The sequence below is a fragment of the Chlamydotis macqueenii genome, chromosome 13 (assembly GCF_036417535.1).
Source record: "Chlamydotis macqueenii isolate bChlMac1 chromosome 13, bChlMac1.mat, whole genome shotgun sequence".
Taxonomy (NCBI): Eukaryota; Metazoa; Chordata; class Aves; order Otidiformes; family Otididae; genus Chlamydotis; species Chlamydotis macqueenii.
Genome location: NC_141568.1, coordinates 15,556,729 through 15,574,443, shown reverse-complemented (window position 1 = coordinate 15,574,443; position 17,715 = coordinate 15,556,729). Strand labels below are relative to the sequence as shown.

The window sequence follows — 17,715 nt, the reverse complement described above, 5'->3', positions numbered from 1 at the left end:
GCTTCATTTTGGGCTTCCTGTTCGGTATTGAGGGCGTGAGCTATTTCGACTTTATTTATCAGAAATAGTCTGAAGCTTTGAGTGAAGGAGGCAGTGCAGCAGATAATCTAGGGACCTGCTTTGACATCTCATTTCAAAAGCAAAGTGAAGGTTTAGGAGTGTAAGATTTATTTTAGTAGAATCAAAGGAGCCTTCCTCCAAACTAAATGACAAAAGCGCTAAACTCGTTTGGAGTCTGGATTGCTTGGGGGTGCTCCAGCAGGCTCACGCTGAGTGGTACAGGACTTCTGTACTCTCTGGGATTGCTGGTGGCATTTGTGGTCACTCTCAGGATGTTACCTGTCAAGATCTCGTTTGTGTTGTATAGATTTAGAGACCCCGTATGCTAAACGCTCTTTGCCCTCTTTGCAGCTATCGCGAGAGTGCCGAGCAGAGGTCCAGAGAATCCTCCATCAGCGTGCCATGGATGTGAAGCTGGACCCAGCCCTCCAGGACAAGTGCATGATTGACTTGGGGAAGTGGTGCAGTGAAAAAACAGAGACAGGGCAGGTACTGCACACAGTGCTAGTTCATTTGCAAACTGGAGGGGTGGGAAGGGCAAAAGAGGAGATAAAAGGACATCTTGTCGCTTTATAGCTGAGAATATGTTAAAAATGGATGCAGTTCGAAACATAACCTACACTGGACTTGAGAGACAGAAGTGATAGGAAGAAGTTTTGCACCTACTGCATGGCTTTGATAGGTTCAAATATGTACTGGAATGAGAAGGGGAAGGGGATAGTTAATAAGAGACTTTAATGAAGAAACCCCACCCTGACTCTTATTTGTAATATTCTATTACAAGCTTGACACTTCCCACATAAACTTTATCCCGTTTCCATTTGGCAAATACTGACATGTTTCCTGTGTTTATACAGAACTGAACTAACATCTGCTGCCACTTAACAAAGTTTCAGCAAATACTTTCATGTTGAATTGCTGTGCCCTAGCATAGCTGTAGGGGAGGAGCCATTCTGCAGCGGATGCAGTGGAGCATACACCACGGTCTTTTTGAAGTGTTTATCATAGATTGTAGTTTGGGTAATTAACCTCTTGTTAAGGTTATGCAAAGGGCAAATTAAATGTGATATTCCAGAAGTGAAAGCACATTATACAGCTTTTGAGAACGAGCGGTAACATCCTAGACCAACATTCTCAGCCGCTACGTACGTGTTCTGGGAGTGCCAGCAGATGACTGGGATTAAATGAGAGGACTTTACAAGGAGGAGGGCCGTTTCACATGTGTTACAATATTTCAAGCCCATATTTTCAAATTGGGTTCTTGGATCTCATACTAAAATGTCTGGTTTTGTAGGAGCTGGAGTGCCTTCAGGACCATCTTGATGACTTGGTGTCTGATTGCAGAGACATAGTGGGAAACCTCACTGAATTGGAGTCTGAGGTGAGCAGTTTTCAGCCTGAGATAAAGGGAATAGTTGAGCATGTTTAGTTAAGCATGTCATTTTGACAATGATGAAAAAAAGTGAGGGTAGAATAGCTGCAGAAATGCAGCTCTCTGGGATCAAGCAGAGTCCATCTGTTTTACCACGTACAATGTCAGTTTTCATGTGGGGCTCTCAAGGAAGATAATTGCATAATGGTTCAAGATTTTAGGCTGTTTATGACATTTCTCTTGCTTAAAATTTAGTTATGATACTGGAGCTAAGATTTCTAGCACAGGTAACCGAGTTACCATTAGTACAAATCAAAATATCATGGGACTTAATTTTTTTTTCTTTTTTTTTTTAGTCTTGTTTGCCAGTAGTTTTGGGTACCGTACTGCAGCTTCCCTGCCTCTTTCTCAAAAATTTTGCAAGAAAAAACTGCCAGGTGCATCATTAGACACTTTCAGTGAGATCAGCAGCTTTATTTATTTTATGAAGCTGTGTACTTGACTGTCTTGCTCCAAACGGTTTCCTGTAGCTCTTAAAATTTATATTGTGCCCTAGGAAAAGCTTCTGTCCAGTGGTTACAAAATGTTTTGCTCAGAACTATCATTAATTTTTAACTTCTGCCTAGGTGTAAGGTGATTTCTAGTGCTGTAGCATCCAATTTAGAGAAGGTTGACTGAAGTGTATCCAAGCAATGAGTTCCTGTGGAGAACAGGCTCTTCCCTGAAGCTGGAAGGCTTGTCTTGCATTTGCCACCTTGTTGGCAAGTGAACTCTAGGATTTCCTGAACTGGAGGGCAAATATGTCTGGATTGTATCTTTCAAAATCCTGTAAAGTGGGTTGAGTTTAACTTGTTACCACAGGCTTTTTTTTTCCAGAGGTCTTTTTTGTCCGTTCACTGTGAAAATGAAATATTGCATGTTTTCTGCAGGACATTCAAATAGAAGCCTTGCTGATGAGAGCATGTGAGCCCATTATCCAGACGTTCTGTCATGTGAGTACGCTGCAATAGTGTGAAAATCTTAGGGGGGAAAAACACTGTATGGGAAAGGTTAGAGGCTTTCAGTATTAGTTCTTGGTGTACTTCCTACACTTCTTCAAAAGTAAAATCAAATGTAAGCAGTTACAAAAGTCTCTAAAAAAACCACCTTAAACCAAAAATTTTTAGTTCCACGTAGTACTTCTGTTGTCAGAGCTCTAGCATAAAAGATAAAGTTTGAAGATTAAAATTGTCCTATAATTGGAAAAATCACTCTTTACAGTGAGTTAAAAATGAACCTTTTTTCCTTCCCCCTTGGCTGCAGGCAGTGTGTCTAGCCACTCCACTCTGTGCAGCTGCTCAGCATTGCTGAAATAACTTCTTACATGACTCTAAGATTGAGTAGTTACATAGCCATGAAGGCCCCTAGCTGCAATACTTCATGTAAGCATTGAGTCTCTGGAGAATGTTCTCTTGAGTCTGAAGTGTGCACGTGCCAGAGATGATTCTTTTCTGGGCTACATCTATAAATACTTGTGTGCTACAACTCCCGGGTGGTCAGTTAATGGTGTATGTAAGCTCACAATAGAGTGGGACTGTAAATTCCATTATTTCCTGGTCACAGTGGGCTAAAGGAGTGTAAAAATCATGAGTTGTAAGAGTAGCTCATTTTTAAGCTTTTCATCTCTTCTTCAGGAGGTTGCAGATAACCAGATTGATTCTGGGGACCTGATGGAGTGTCTAATACAGAACAAACACCAGAAGGAAATGAACGAAAAATGTGCAATTGGAGTTACTCATTTCCAGCTGGTAAGCAGTGTTTGACAATGGAACCCTGTTCTGTTCACGGAGGGTGTTGACAAGAATTAGCTGGTCATGAAACCCCTCCTTCTTTGAGTTTGATTTCCACTGTATTTAAAGTGCTCTTGTGAATTCAGACACACTTGTACTTGCACACCTGGTCACAAATGGTCATGATGTTTTATTTTCAGGCCCTACTTCCTTGCTGGTGTATGGTAGATAGGGTCCCGGCTTCTTCAGCAGTGCAGTGTCCCCTTTGCTTCCACGTTAATATGTTGTGGACAAAAGCATTTGCCGACTGTATGATTCAACAAACATTCTTTTGGGCAACACTATTTTTTTTTTTTTTTTTCCTCCAAGTGACCAAAGTTGTTTTTCTTATTTCTCTCTTGCAGGTTCAAATGAAAGATTTTAGATTCTCATACAAGTTTAAAATGGCTTGCAAGGAGGATGTGCTGAAACTTTGCCCCAACATCAAAAAAAAGTATGTAGGACCTGACCAAACAGCAATCTGATTGTATAAACATGTAATAAAGTTACACGATATTTCAGAATAGGACAAAAAAGGCTGGACTTTCTTTAAAGGCTTATTTGTTTCATGTGTTTTCCCTTAATAACTGTTCTGCAGATGCTTAAGGTACAAGTATTGCCTGCCTCTTTAAAATTAATTCTGTTTTACTCTTGCATACAAGCCTGTCCTCTTTTGTCTTGCTCTGAAAATAGCTAATGGTAACGATTAGCGGACTGCGTCTCCCAAGGTGTTTTATGCCCTTGCTAGATTCATTGTCTTCTAAGATGCAAGCTGCCACTGTTCCAGTTGCTGATCTGGGAAGGGAAAACATCCACTTGTTTTAGCTGGTTTGCTCATTTCAATATAAAGGTTTTTTTAATGGCCTACTACAATGACATAAGCACAAATTAAACGCAAGGCCAGTCCTGTTTGTGGATAGCAAGACTATTTACATTTTATGGTATAAATGCCCTTCCCATCATGCAAAAGGATTGTTTGCAATGCCGTGTAGGTATTGACCTCCGTCTGTTTCTGAGATTAAAGCTTTTCTAAAGTGCTCACATGACTTAAGAGCAGCGGTTTTGCTGGGCAGGAATGTGGTGGGATTTTGGATATCATCCTGTCTGCTGATCTAGACTCCAATTAGATAGCATCAGATTTACGTTTTTTAATTGTGATCCAGTTACTCTACATACAGCTGTACCCAGCCTGCAGGTAAGCGTAGATGCATAAGGACTTCACATTGTGTTTGGATTCTTGGGGCCAGTTTCTCTGATGTGGTGATCCAGCACCAATCTTGGCTGGTCTAAGTGAAGGGTATATGAGTAAAAGCTGTTTTATTTTTTTGCAGGGTGGATGTAGTGATCTGTCTGAGCACAACTGTGCGCAATGATACTTTGCAGGATGCCAAGGAGCACAGAGTCTCTCTGAAGTGCCGCAAACAGCTGCGTGTTGAGGAGCTAGAGATGGTAAACATGCATGAAACTCTTGATCTGCCTCCTCTTCTACTGAGATCCTTGAATTAAAGCTTCCTGGTTTGTCCACCCTGGGGAAAAAAAAGGAAGCTCATTTGTATGATGTATCTAACTTATTTTTTCACCCTTCTTGCAACACAAGGCCCAATTGCCCTTTGTAGTGAAAGTGATGATTGTCTACTTTAATGCCTTAAATATAGTCTCATGAAGGCTAAGGCAAACTAAATGGTCATTGGAATTTCAGCTAGAAGTGATTATGTTTAATGTCAAATAGCGATATGCTACACCTGTTGGTGTCCTTAAAGTCCTTTAGGATAGAAGAAAAGCTTCATTTTACAGACTGAGGAAACAAGCACGGATGAAGCAACTTGACTCCAGCTGCTCTAAGTTGCTCAGTGGATAAATAAGAGCGCAGTATTTGTTCTGGTAGACAAGGCTGCCTCTCAGCTTCCTGCTGCAATGCTTGCAGCAATAAAGTAGAGGTCTCTGTCCAGTAGATACTGTTTGAGTCTTAAAGCTTCACCTTAAGTAGGCGCGTATTGGAAGATGCAGCACTCTTGCCTTTGTATGGAAGAATTAAAGTGCTGGGCATCACTAAGAGCAGGAAACTTAATTCACACCCTCCAGATCAGCCAATAGATGAGTGGTTATTAATACATCCTTTAGGTTTCACATGAAAATATTTTGGCTGTCTTGGACATTTGTGTCTATGTCCTTTTTAGGAGGAGCAGTGGAAAGAACTTACCAGCTCTAAAATTTGGTTTAAACCCTTTCTTTAGTGTAAAAAGCCAACGGGTTCACTGGATGGATTTGTTGATTTCCCACTAACACCACTTCTCACACCCAAGACCCTTTAAATTTAAAGAAACTGACCTGCCTGTTGTGGTACTTGCTTGCTTTTTGTGACTAGAGGGTTGTAATTAATAGATTAACAAAGTGAAATAGTCTTTAGAGTCCTACTTAAAAGTTCATATTGTAATTTATCCTGCAGACTGAGGATATCAGACTTGAACCAGAACTGTATGAGGCTTGTAAAAGTGACATCAAAAATTACTGCCAAAATGTGCCCTATGGCAATGCTCAGGTAATGGATTTTATTAATAATTTACAGTTTAATTTGTACTTTCATTTTGGAAAACTTTTGAAGAATACTTTTGCCCCTGTGAGTGCAGCATTAGATTTTCATTTTGGTGCCACAGAAATCTCTCCTTAATATTTTGGAGTGTAATTTTTTTTTTCCACTGGTTCACAGCATTAATAGTGGGTGAATGCAGTGCTATGAGCAGTTCACTCCTCAGTTAATGCCAATTTTAAGCTATTAGCAGCTGGTTACTGCAAATGTTGCTAAAGATTTCTTAGGCGTAATGTCTGCAAGGTGAGGTTTGGGGTTTTGGAGCAAATCTCGGTGGCCCTCTTCATCTCATTAAATCTCTGTGAGAAAAGATCGGCTTAAAGCGAGTCCTGGAAATAAGCATTGGTAATGACTTTTGATAAAATCCAGGCATTGGGAACTTAGCTGCATAAATCAAGTGAACATAGCCATTAGGGGAACACGTAGCTGTGCCTTTTGAGCAGCATATGACAGAATCACATCAACAGTTTGCCTGTTCTGACTGTAATACTGTGTTGTAGATTATTGAATGTCTGAAAGAAATCAAGAAACAGTTGAGTACCCGGTGCCACCAGAAGGTGTTCAAACTGCAGGAGACAGAGATGATGGATCCCGAACTGGACTACACGCTCATGAGAGTCTGCAAGCAGATGATCAAGGTAATGGTAGTGTGCTGATTTAAGAGTGTGAGGTTGAGATATAAGAGCTCTATCAGTTTTGAGCTTCCCATAAAGGCTTGTTACAAGACTGTTGTTTCAGAAGTATGATTGTTTCCTTGCAACGTAATCAGTTTCTTAATTCTGAATCAGACTGAAGTTTCTTCAGGGCTCTTCTCTTCAAATTTACTTCCTCAGATATCTGATCAAAACGTGTGCACTATTAAATTTCTTCCTAACTACCAGTAGAATTGAGAAGGAAGTCTCTGAGGCTTCTAATACCATTTTCATCCAGTCGGTTTGGATTTGGATTGGTTTTTAGCAAAGGTGAGGAGTAACATCTTCAGTTCACTGCTGATCTGGTGCACGCAGACTTTCGTCAAACTGATAAAGCAGGCACAATCATGCGAAACTTAAAGCCAGCGTTTTTAATTTAAAGTGGTACCACGTGGAAAGCAGCAGTGAATATTAATACAAGACACTTGCACAGTATCCAGAATTGCAAGCCCTGAAACACCGGTATGTGTAGTCCAGATGTCGTACCCCGATTCCATATTGTGGCCAAAACAGAACATCTTGAGAATTTATTGCTCTCCAGTACAAGCTCATACTTTTATTAGAAGACCTGTAATCTCACCAAAATGGTGAGGATTAGAAAACACAACAGCCTTACCTTATACCCACATCATTAGTTTCTAACAAAATAAGTTAGTACCTTGGCCTGCGTTTTGGGTAAGCTGGCTCACTTTTGACTGTCTAATTCAGAATGGGAATGGGCAAATTGGTATCAGTGAGCTGTTCTCTGCTTTCTCGTTCAGTATGGTCTTACCTTCTCCTCAGTGTTACTAATGAAGTCACTTTGTCCAGCCAGCACTTATGCAGAACAGCAGTATGTGCATAGACTTAAGATTCTCTTTTTAGTTTCTGAAATAAAGGGGAGTGGAAGTAATTGGGTATGAGACCTAATTTAGTGGGTATTTCTTGCAAAGTGTGCTGTAACTTAAGAATAGAAAATAAAGGCAAATTGCTTTTGATATTGCCAACACAAACTGGTTCCTAGAAGCCAGTCGAGACTGTGCAGCTTAGTGCTGACTCCATAGGTGGAGATATTCGTGCCCGTAGTCAATTTAGAGAGTAGCACTGTTCTTTTTAATGGGAGGGGTTGGGGCTAGGGAGTGTGTCTGTGTACCTCTGGGTTGGGCAAATGGTTATTCTCTTCCATTAATACAATTGTGTGGGGTTTTTTAAGTGCTTAGTGATGAAACTTTGGTTTTGGGTTTGTTTGGTTTTTTTTGTAGCGGTTTTGTCCAGAGGCAGACTCAAAAAATATGTTGCAGTGTTTGAAACAAAACAAGAACAGTGAAGTGATGGATCCTAAATGCAAGCAAATGATTACCAAGCGGCAGATCACGCAGAACACAGGTATCCTCTTCTGAAAAAAAACCTTAACTTGCCTGCCTGAGCTGTTGGGTGATCTGCATGGCCGAAAGAACATTCGCTTTGTTTTATTCTGCTTCATGGTTGTCAGTGCACACGCTGACTTTATTCAGTCAAGTTCTTGAGAGTCAGCATGCATTATTGGATCCACTTTATTCCTGAAGCTCTTACCTCACAAGTTAAAATTCTGTTGTGAAAAAAACCACTAGTTTTCCCCAAAGTTAAATTTGCTTATGGTACAATATCATCCAGGAAATGTCTATCAAATTCCTTTTGGAGTGTTGTGTTCTGTAATCTGAAGAGATGCGTACTGTAATGAAGTTTTGTCATCTTTCCTGGTTAGATTACCGCTTAAATCCAGTGCTCAGAAAAGCATGCAAAGCAGACATACCGAAATTCTGCCAAAATATCCTGAATAGGGCCAAGGATGATACAGAGTTGGAAGGACAAGTCATCTCGTGCCTGAAATTGAAATATGCAGACCAGGTGAGTAGAGCTGGTGCATGCAAATGAGAAACCGTGCAGGATTTTGCTGAGCAACAGTCATTGAACAACGAATCAAACTTGGCCTTGTGTTCAGTGTACGTAACAGGCTGTACATAAATACGTTTTTACACCTCTATGCAAGTGTTACAGAATACATAGGTTAAAATGCAAGGTGATTGATTTTTGAAAATAAAGGTCATTGACTGGGTTAATGACTTTCTCCGCTTAATAGCGTCTCTCTCCAGACTGTGAGGACCAAATTCGAGTGATAATCCAGGAGTCGGCTCTTGATTATCGGCTGGATCCCCAACTTCAGATGCACTGCTCTGAAGAGGTAGGAGACGTAGCTCAGCAGCTGCTTTTTCAGGATGAAAACTCCCTTCGTGAAACAGACTTTGTTTCTTAAAACCTGAACTATCTTGATAGAACAAATGAAACCCCCCTTTCAACTGCTTCTAGCTAGTCAGGGTCTCTGCTTGTGATTTTTGTCCAATGTGCAAGAATTGCAGTTTCCTGTGCAGTGCTACTATAACGTTGATTTTTTTTTGTCTGGTGTCTCGTCAGTACTCGTGACTATAGAAAAATACTGCTTTCCTGTTGTAAAAAAAAAAAAAAAATTTACTAGTTCTCTGGTCTTGTCAACCTTAATTGGCATTCAGTCAGATTTTGAGCTTTCACTTTTGACAGCAGATCAGCCATGTCTCAAGTACTGCTTATTTTGTATCTTAACATTATTTCTGTGCTGTTTTCCTCCCTGCTTTCCTCTCAGTGCAGTAATGACTTTTTTTCTGTTGAATTTTGAAGGGTATGCATATTGCATGAGCCAGGCTGCATTTAGCTCTGGGGATTCGGTGGGTCGGGGGGGAAGTGTCTCATCGTGTGTTCTCTAGCTGCACCCTGTGATGAACTAATGTATTGAGATATAAATGTGCTAAAAGGCAGAATAATTGTTGTGAACTACTTATGTTAAAATACCTTTTTCAAAATAGATTTCCAGCTTGTGTGCAGAAGAAGCAGCAGCTCAGGAGCAGACTGGGCAAGTAGAAGAATGTCTGAAAGTGAATCTACTGAAAATAAAAACTGAAATGTGCAAGAAGGTAAAGGAAATAAACTGAATGGACTCTAACAGGCATCCTGCCCCTGCAGAAGTCTGGTTTTTTTCCAGATCACGGCCCAGGCCATATTCTAGCTAGTGTGAACCCAATGCCTCCTTTGCAATTTCAGACTTCGATCCTTTCTTGATTACTGCTGCCCAAGTTTCTTGTTACTAATCCATTTTCTGTTGCTGTCTCGATTGCAGGCATCCTGAGTGCTGGGTATGGCCTAGGCACTGGCTATGGTCAAGGGCTGTATGAGTTGCGCCCGTGGCTATGGCACCTTATTTTAGTCCTAACTGAAGTAACACTGACATATTGACTTTGTATTTTAGATTAATATGGGTATTTTAATGACCATAACTATGGCAACACTACTAAACCAGGACATTTAATGCAACCTAAACCAGCGTTCATAGCTTCATCCAGGGACAGTGGTGTTTTTTCTCGTGATCCTGGATTTAAAACGATGATGCACCTTTCAGAAACACTGAGTAGTATGAGTTTTGTTTTCTCCCTTTTTTTATTTTTTTGAGATGTACTTGTAATTTCCCCCTCCCCAGGAAGTGCTCAACATGCTGAAAGAAAGCAAAGCAGATATATTTGTTGACCCAGTGCTCCACACAGCCTGTGCTCTAGACATCAAACACCACTGTGCTGCCATTCCACCAGGGAGAGGACGCCGTAAGTGCTCATGCTTTACTTGTATAACCTCTCAGTCCTGAGGGCCTTAACGCTGGTAGGAGAATGCAGCTTATCTTAAGTACCAGATCTTTCCACCAGTCCTTTGCAGGTAGTGAAGTAGAGTGGCTGCAGAGGTGGTAGATGCCACTAGAAGATGGCTATCAAGAAGTCCATCCTTGTGTCCAAGATGGGACTAGTTCTTCAACCCTGATATAACCTTACAGCCTTATCTGCAAATTTAATTAGTATATTTTATATTCCATTATTAAGATGATCACTGACAGTAGTGTGTGATACCGGATCCATAATGCTTCTGTAAAATCCCTCCTGAGTTAAATCCTATTGAAAATGAGCTTTTAATACATATGGACTGAAGTACGTGGACTCAATTTTCAGTGAGGTTTATCTGCCGCCCTGTATCAGCTTCACACAGGATCCAGCTCCCAAGCTTTCTTATGACAGTGGTGTATCCGATTGCATCAAAAGCTTCCCTGGAACTAAGCTGCTTCTCTTACAGAAGCAAATCAATTTGGTTTCACTAGATTCATTCTTAGCTAATCCCCTTGGTCCTTCTTTCTTTGTGTCAGTCTTTATTCATGGTTGGATTCTTTGTTTCGGTATTTTGGACAGACAAAATTAAACTGAAGTCCTTTGATCCTCTTTTTTCTCCTCTACTTAAATACACCAGTTTTTATTTTCATATATTACAGAGGGTAGGTAGTCTTTACTACACTTTCTAAGTTCGGATAGGAGGTAAAGGCTTTCAGACTTCATCAGTTCCAAGTCTCCTAAGCCTGAGTTAATCAGGTTAAAACCACGTGAAACATCATTTGTTTAAGTGATTCCTAACCCATTCTTTTCCTGTTTGAGGTCAAGCTCTTGCACTTTGTTACTGCTATTAGATTAGGTGGGTAGTGTGTACGGCTGTTTAAGGAAAGCCATTGAGGAGAAAGTTCTGAACTTTCTCATCTTTCTAAGTTTATCTAGCCTTAAAAATAGCAACCAAATATTTTGTAGAATCATAGAATGGTTTGGGTTGGAAGGGACCTTTAGACGCCATCCAGTCAAACCCCCCTACAAGGAGCAGGGACATCCCCAACCAGATCAGGTTGCTCAGAGCCCCGTCCAACCTGACCTTGAATGTTTCCAGGGATGGGGCATCCACCACTTCTCTGGGCAACCTGGGCCAGTGTTCCACCACCCTCAGCGTAAAAAAGCTTTGTCCTTATATACAGTCTAAAGACCGCTATAAGGTCTCCTGGGAGCCTTCTCTTGTCCAGGCAGAACAGCTCAAACACTCTCAGCCTGCCCTCACAGAAGAGGTGCTCCAGCCCTCTAATCATCTTTTTGGCCTCCTCTGGACTCACTCCAACAGGTCCATGCCCTTCTTATGTTAGGGGCTCTGCAACTGGACACAGTACTCCAGGTGGGGTCTCATGAGAGCATTGTAGGGAGGCAGAATCACCTCCCTCGACCTGCTGGCCATGCTTCTTTTGATGCAGCCCAGGATGCCATCGGCCTTCTGGGCTGCAAGCGCGCATTACTGGCTCATGCTGAGCTTTCTGTCCACCAGTACCACCAAGTCCTTCTCCTCTGGGCTGCTCTCAATCCATTCCCCGCCCAGCCTGTATTTGTGCCTGGGATTGCCCCGACCCAAATACAGGACCTTGCCACTTGGCCTGGTTGCATTTCATGAGGTTTGCACAGGCCCACCTCTCCAGCCTGTCAAGGTCCCTCTGGATGGCCTCCCTGCCCTCCAGCGTGTCGACAGCACCACACAGCTTGGTGTCGTTAGCAAACTTGCTGAGGGTGCACTCTGTCCCACTGTCCATGTTGCTGACAAAGATGTTAAACAGGGCTGGTCCCAATACTGACCTCTGAGGAACACCACTCGTCACTGGTCTCCACTTGAATGTTGAGCTGTTGGCCACAACTCTGAGTGCAGCCATCCAGCCAATTCCTTATCCACAGAGTGATCCATCCATCAAATCCATGTCTCTCCAGTTTAGAGACAAGAATGTAGTGTGGGACAGTGTCAGATGCTTTGCACAAGTCCAGCACAAATCATGATTTTCCTGATCGTTGTCTTCCGTGCTGGTTACTGAATGCTTTTCTGAAATTCTGGATATCCTTTATTTATTCCCATTTTGTGGTCATTCTTTTGATGTGTGTTCTGATGTGTTTGCACCGAAGGTCTGCAGAGGTCTGTATCTTAGAGAGGGATCTGCCTCTGAGTGTTTGTACTGACAATTCTGTTTAAAATGTCTGGAGTTAGTTTATAATTTGCAGCCTGTTTGCTATGAACAAAGTAACTCTTCACTGCAAAGCAGAAAGTATTCAATTAGGGTTTATTCAAGTGAGGCAGTGTAAGTATAAAATACAAAATTTTATGCCAGTGTCTCATATGAGCATATAAAAAGCTTACAAATTAGCCCAGGCGCTCTGTAGGCACCCAGAACATCGTGATCCTGTTTCCTTTGCACAGGACTGTGTGAAAACTCAGGAAGTTAAACCTTTCCGAAAGATTCTGTTGATCCAAAGAAACTCCTGAGAAGCCTGAGGTGATACGCTGTGTTTTCTCCTGAGCAGAATTTGATCTCAGTTCTCTCTAAAGGGTCGTGGCACAGAATTTAGAGTACAGCTCATTGAAGGGGCGAGTTTATGAGACTATATGGAATCTCATGTGCATCACATGAATTACATCTTGGATGCGTAACCAGCAGCCTTTAGAAGAATTGAAGCGTCCCTTTCCAGCAGCCTTTCCATAGCATGTTGTTGAAGCCACTGTTTCTATTTTTTAACACCATCTTCTCCACATTACAGAAATGTCGTGCTTAATGGAAGCTCTGGAAGATAAGCGTGTGAGGTTGCAGCCTGAATGCAAGAAGCGCCTTAATGATCGTATTGAAATGTGGAGTTATGCTGCAAAGGTGAATATGCAAAGGATTTCAGTAAACTACTTCCTTCTTTTTGCATTATATCTTTCTGTTGCAAGCTACTTCTAAAATATTTCAACTGTGGTGAAATTCTTGTCTCTGAAGTATGACCTGTTGAGTTTGGTCCAGAAAAAATTGAAATCGTCTCCTTTTTTTCAACTTTTGTATCTTATTCTCTGTGTCCGAGATTGAGATGCATCCTCAGCAGCACAGAATGAAATTCTCTTGTGTGCAGAGGGCTTGGTCTCCTCTAGAGAAGGTTTGGGGCAATGAAATAGGGTCAGCAGAACTTCCTGTTACAAAGCTGTCTCCTGAGCAGCAGTTCCTTCAGATGAATCGTTGCAGGCCTGCTTGTGCTTCAGGCCAAGTCTGACGATGGCAGGAGACAATAGCAGTAGCAGAGACTAAATCTGATAAATGCTGAGGGTCGCATGGGAAGCGCAGCTTGACTTATTTATTCCCTTCTCACCTCCAGGTTGCCCCAGCGGAAGGCTTTTCTGACCTTGCCATGCAAGTTATGACCTCTCCGTCCAAGAATTATATACTGTCTGTGATCACGGTCGGCATCTGTGTACTCTTCCTGATCGGCCTGATGTGCGGACGCATCACCAAGCGGGTGACAAGAGAGCTCAAGGACAGGTAGAGCTTGGATTGCCTGCTGAAGAAATGCCTGCCCAGTGCCCAGTTTTGTACAGCCCTCCTCTGTATAGTCTACCCACTCCCTCTTGTGAGAGGAGAATTAAAAAAAAAAAAAAAAAAAAAAAAATTAGAACAGCAGCAGGTGTTGGCTCAGTTTTCCCATCCTGGATCTCATCCACAGCATCTTCATCCTATGAAAGTTTGTGTGCAACATTGGCAGCCGAGCCAGCAGCTTTTGTTACCCCTTTGTTAGCAGACTCTCGTTTACCTGCCTGTAGACAAGTCTCTATTGTACTGTTGGAACTGCCTTCACGCTCCGAATCGGACTGATATGACCTGCAGCTCAAGCAGTTTTTAAGTAAATTTTTAAGGAAGACATACCGACTATATGATTTGGGTAACGGTTCATACTGAAATCTAGTCATCCTCTGTGGCTGGGTGAAATTGAGGCAGGAAATTAAAGGGTAAATAGCATCTTACACCACAGTTGGCCTTGTTTTGGACATCTTGCTCATCTTATATAAAGCATCTTCAGAGCAACCTAAGGACACCAGTCACTGGTGTCATCTTCTAGTGAATATCCTGCTTTTGTTACTGTGGATTTTTTTGGCTGAAAAGATGTCCTCCCTTTCTTACTCTGCCACTCGCGAGATAGAATAAAATGCTGACCAGGATCAAATACTCCTGTGAGCTGTACAACTTGTGTTTCAGTAGATCAAAGACATGATGCAGACACGAGGCACATAGAGCGTGTCAGTGGTGTACAGCGCTGCTGTCAGCGGGCATTAAGTGCCCTGATCAGTTACTCGGTGAACTTTTTTATCAACGATGATGCATTAAAATTCTAACACTCCTTTTCTTTTACCTCTCTGCTGCTAAGCTGTCCCCCTTCTGAATTAGCTATCTAGAGACAGTACTGACAGGCTGGCAATACAGCACTCTGTCAGTGATGCAGACAGTGAACACTCATCATGCTTTCTCTGTAAAACGGTTACCTGTGGGCTAGTGCAGTGGTTTGTAACTGGTCTGTCTGGGTCTTAATGGTTTGAATGGTAGCACCGGAGTGTTTTTAATTTCCACAATTACAGTTGATAAGGGATCGCAACTGGCATTTTCTGGGATGTAGGACACAGATGCTGGTCCAGAAGGCCAAGCAGGAGTGGAGGGGAGGATGATAGTGTTGTGTGAAAGACAAACATCTGGACCTTTTGAGGGAAGTAGCTTTCACGTTGTTACCGTCACTGTGTGCACTCATGCTGTCTGTAGTTACACTCCCAGGACGTGATACTCCTACCCGAGAGCCCGAATAAGGTGTGTTAGAAAACCTGCACCAGTAGTTGTGGCAGCTTCTTGCCAGCACATTTGTTCCTCAAGTCCAAGGAGGCATGGAGGCCGTAAGCCACGTGCTTTGGCTGAAATGTTGAGTGTGTTCGTGAATCTAGAAGTGACTGTGTGGGAGTCCATATACTTTATTTGCCTTTTAGATGTGCTCACCTGCATGTGCTGCAGTAAAAATCATGTGCCTGAAACTGTCCAACTTAATTGATTATGCTTAACTAATTATGGTTGAACCTTAATTTTGTTTTTCTACTTAGCACACTGCTAGGTAAGACCTGACATTTCCCGTTCTCCGCATTGTTCTCTAGAAGGACAGCGGAGGTGGTTTTGAGACATTTTGGAGTGCGGACCAGCTGATTCTGATGATGCTCCATGTACAGAACGGCGTATACTGTGAGCTTTTTCTGCAGCTGAACCTTTTTGTCCATCCCACTCCGAGGATGGACAGCAAACTGCTGGCGGTCTAAGACTGTAGTCTTAGACTTGCTATGCTAGTGAGTCTTTCCCAAACTCATCTGGCTTTATTTATGAACACCAGGCAAACAGTATAGAACGTCTGAGGAATGAAGGTTCAGTGGAGAATTAGTGCATGGCAGGATTCCAGTGAAGTGGTTATGCAGAACAGAAATTCAGCCTGAATTCTTTCTCTCCACCTCCTTTCTGTGGTGCTGGTGGAGCTTACCTAGGCCTCTGTCAGTGTGAAGTGGAGCAAGAGGAATGGTTGCTTGTCTCTCTTGAGGTAGCACAGGTGTACAACACCACAAAGGTCAGTTTGGCAATTATAAAAGTATGTTGTTTCACTCGATAGAGTGCTGAAATTACTGCTGGAGAGGTGGGTGTGTTCGCAGAGCTGCCGGCAAGGGAAGTGAGGTCTTTGTGCGGCCTTGCTTGTTTGGCACGAGTCCTGCTTCTCAATGTCTATCAGGCATAACTTAAATTGTTGTTGGAGGGCTTTTTTTAAACCGTTGTGACATTTTGTACCTGATTAGCTTGAAAAGCCTAATTAGATGGTTTATTGTCTAGAAATAGCATCTTCCACTAAATTCTAAAAGACGTTGCAGTGAAAATTGTAGGTTTGTAGCCATAGTTCAGAATGTAAACCCTATTTATCTCTGAAGGTGACTTTCTTTACTTTCAAATAAAAGGATTTTGTGGTTTTTTTTTTTTGGTTTTTTTTTTTTCTTTTTAACTAGGAGCAGGCTAAGATAAGGGTGCCTGGAGCGCTGCTTCAGGAGTCTGTGGTCTACAGTGGTGTTAGTCTATGGTTGGTGGTGTTTGACTGTCGGCAGCCTCACCTGGGAATTCAGTTTCAGTGCCAGTGCTCTGGAATGGTGTTACAGGGATGTGTCCAGAGGCTTTCTGAAGCAGAAGCAGGATACTAAATAAATCTCTGCATGATTCTCTCAGGTGCCCACATTTTAAAGGCATGCCACTGGCAAAGGGTTACTGAGCATCATATCCTCCATGTTTTAAAATGGAGCCTCCTCCCACTGCTAATGACTAAATTTGATTTTTTGGTGACTAGAAATCTACCAGTCCCAGTCTTGAAACATCCTCCTCTTTGTCACCTATACCTAAAAATCTAGAGGCCTCAAAAGCACAGAAGCCCACACAAGTACTCTTCCAAAAATAATGTGTTTGTGTTGTTGCCAACACCAGGTCTTGCCTGTAGGTAACCATTTTCCGTTACGGGGAGAGAAAGAAATGGTTGTAAGGAATACTGCTGTTGCCTTGAACTGTGAGGAAGCCTTTTTAACTTCTCTAATCTAATCGAGAGTGCTAGAAATAGCTGTGATCAGCCAAGAGAAGAGTGTTGGTGTGGCAAAATCCTGGCGTACCCCTTCTTCGTGATCCTTGCCTCTCTGTGGAGAAGGCTGGCTTCCACAGAATGCAGTTCGGGAGGTGCATGGGGGGTTTTTTTTCTTTGTCTCCTTGTCATCACAAAAGCTTCTCTTGGGAGAGCTTATTCTAGACGTGCTGATGCTGGTGCTCCTGGGGAAAAGCTAGATGGCTGGGACCTAGCGAGGCCTGCAGCTCTCCGTTTACCTCCTGCTGCTGCAAGGGTTAACCAGTTGTTTCCTAAACGGTGGCACGTGTTTAGATGACATGGGTAAGGAGGACTGTGCACGACGCACCCCTCGCTACTGCGCTCCTGCTAGCCCGTGAGTGTTCATTCCTGTTGACCTTAATCAGCTTATTTATTGTTTTCCTGGTGGGTCTAATCGAGTCCTTTTGCTGAGTTTCAGTTTGGGATTCTCCTGCCTCGCCTCTGTCAGTCGGGCTGCTGGAGTGTAACTCATCTGGGTAGGAACAAAATTCCTGGCACTTAAGTGCTGCCCAGTGAGCCGAGTACCCGTCTGTGTCCCTGCAGAGGGCTGGAAACGCCCTAATGAAGTTCAAGTAATTCTGTAACAAAACTGTAAGCGTTGCACCCAGAATCTGACACTTAAAAATCCGTGCAGATAGAATCGGTCTTGTTCGGAAAGAATCCACAGGAAGTGAATTGTGTGGAAAAACAATGGAGAGGAGTACAGAAACTGACTGCGGGCGGGCACGGAGGGAGGAAATGGGATACGCCAGAGGGATCACTCGAATCCGATGATGTTGTAGAGGAATTCTGTTCAAGTTGGATAGCGGCT

General features: G+C 42.6%; 1 protein-coding gene across 1 annotated transcript in view; it reads left to right on the top strand.

Annotated features, from left to right (window-relative positions):
* Positions 1 to 14,419, top strand: part of GLG1 (golgi glycoprotein 1) — an 80,391-nt gene extending 65,972 nt beyond the window's left edge. Inside the window, exons 12-26 of the mRNA XM_086757892.1 lie at positions 412 to 549; positions 1,355 to 1,441; positions 2,362 to 2,424; positions 3,106 to 3,219; positions 3,606 to 3,694; positions 4,572 to 4,689; positions 5,687 to 5,779; positions 6,328 to 6,465; positions 7,761 to 7,884; positions 8,243 to 8,385; positions 8,618 to 8,719; positions 9,375 to 9,482; positions 10,043 to 10,163; positions 12,987 to 13,093; positions 13,575 to 14,419. Of these exons, the coding sequence (XP_086614018.1) occupies positions 412 to 549; positions 1,355 to 1,441; positions 2,362 to 2,424; positions 3,106 to 3,219; positions 3,606 to 3,694; positions 4,572 to 4,689; positions 5,687 to 5,779; positions 6,328 to 6,465; positions 7,761 to 7,884; positions 8,243 to 8,385; positions 8,618 to 8,719; positions 9,375 to 9,482; positions 10,043 to 10,163; positions 12,987 to 13,093; positions 13,575 to 13,742 (1,713 nt within the window). The 3' untranslated portion in view covers positions 13,743 to 14,419. The remainder of the gene's footprint in view (positions 1 to 411; positions 550 to 1,354; positions 1,442 to 2,361; positions 2,425 to 3,105; positions 3,220 to 3,605; positions 3,695 to 4,571; positions 4,690 to 5,686; positions 5,780 to 6,327; positions 6,466 to 7,760; positions 7,885 to 8,242; positions 8,386 to 8,617; positions 8,720 to 9,374; positions 9,483 to 10,042; positions 10,164 to 12,986; positions 13,094 to 13,574) is intronic.
* Positions 14,420 to 17,715: the final 3,296 nt, after the last annotated feature.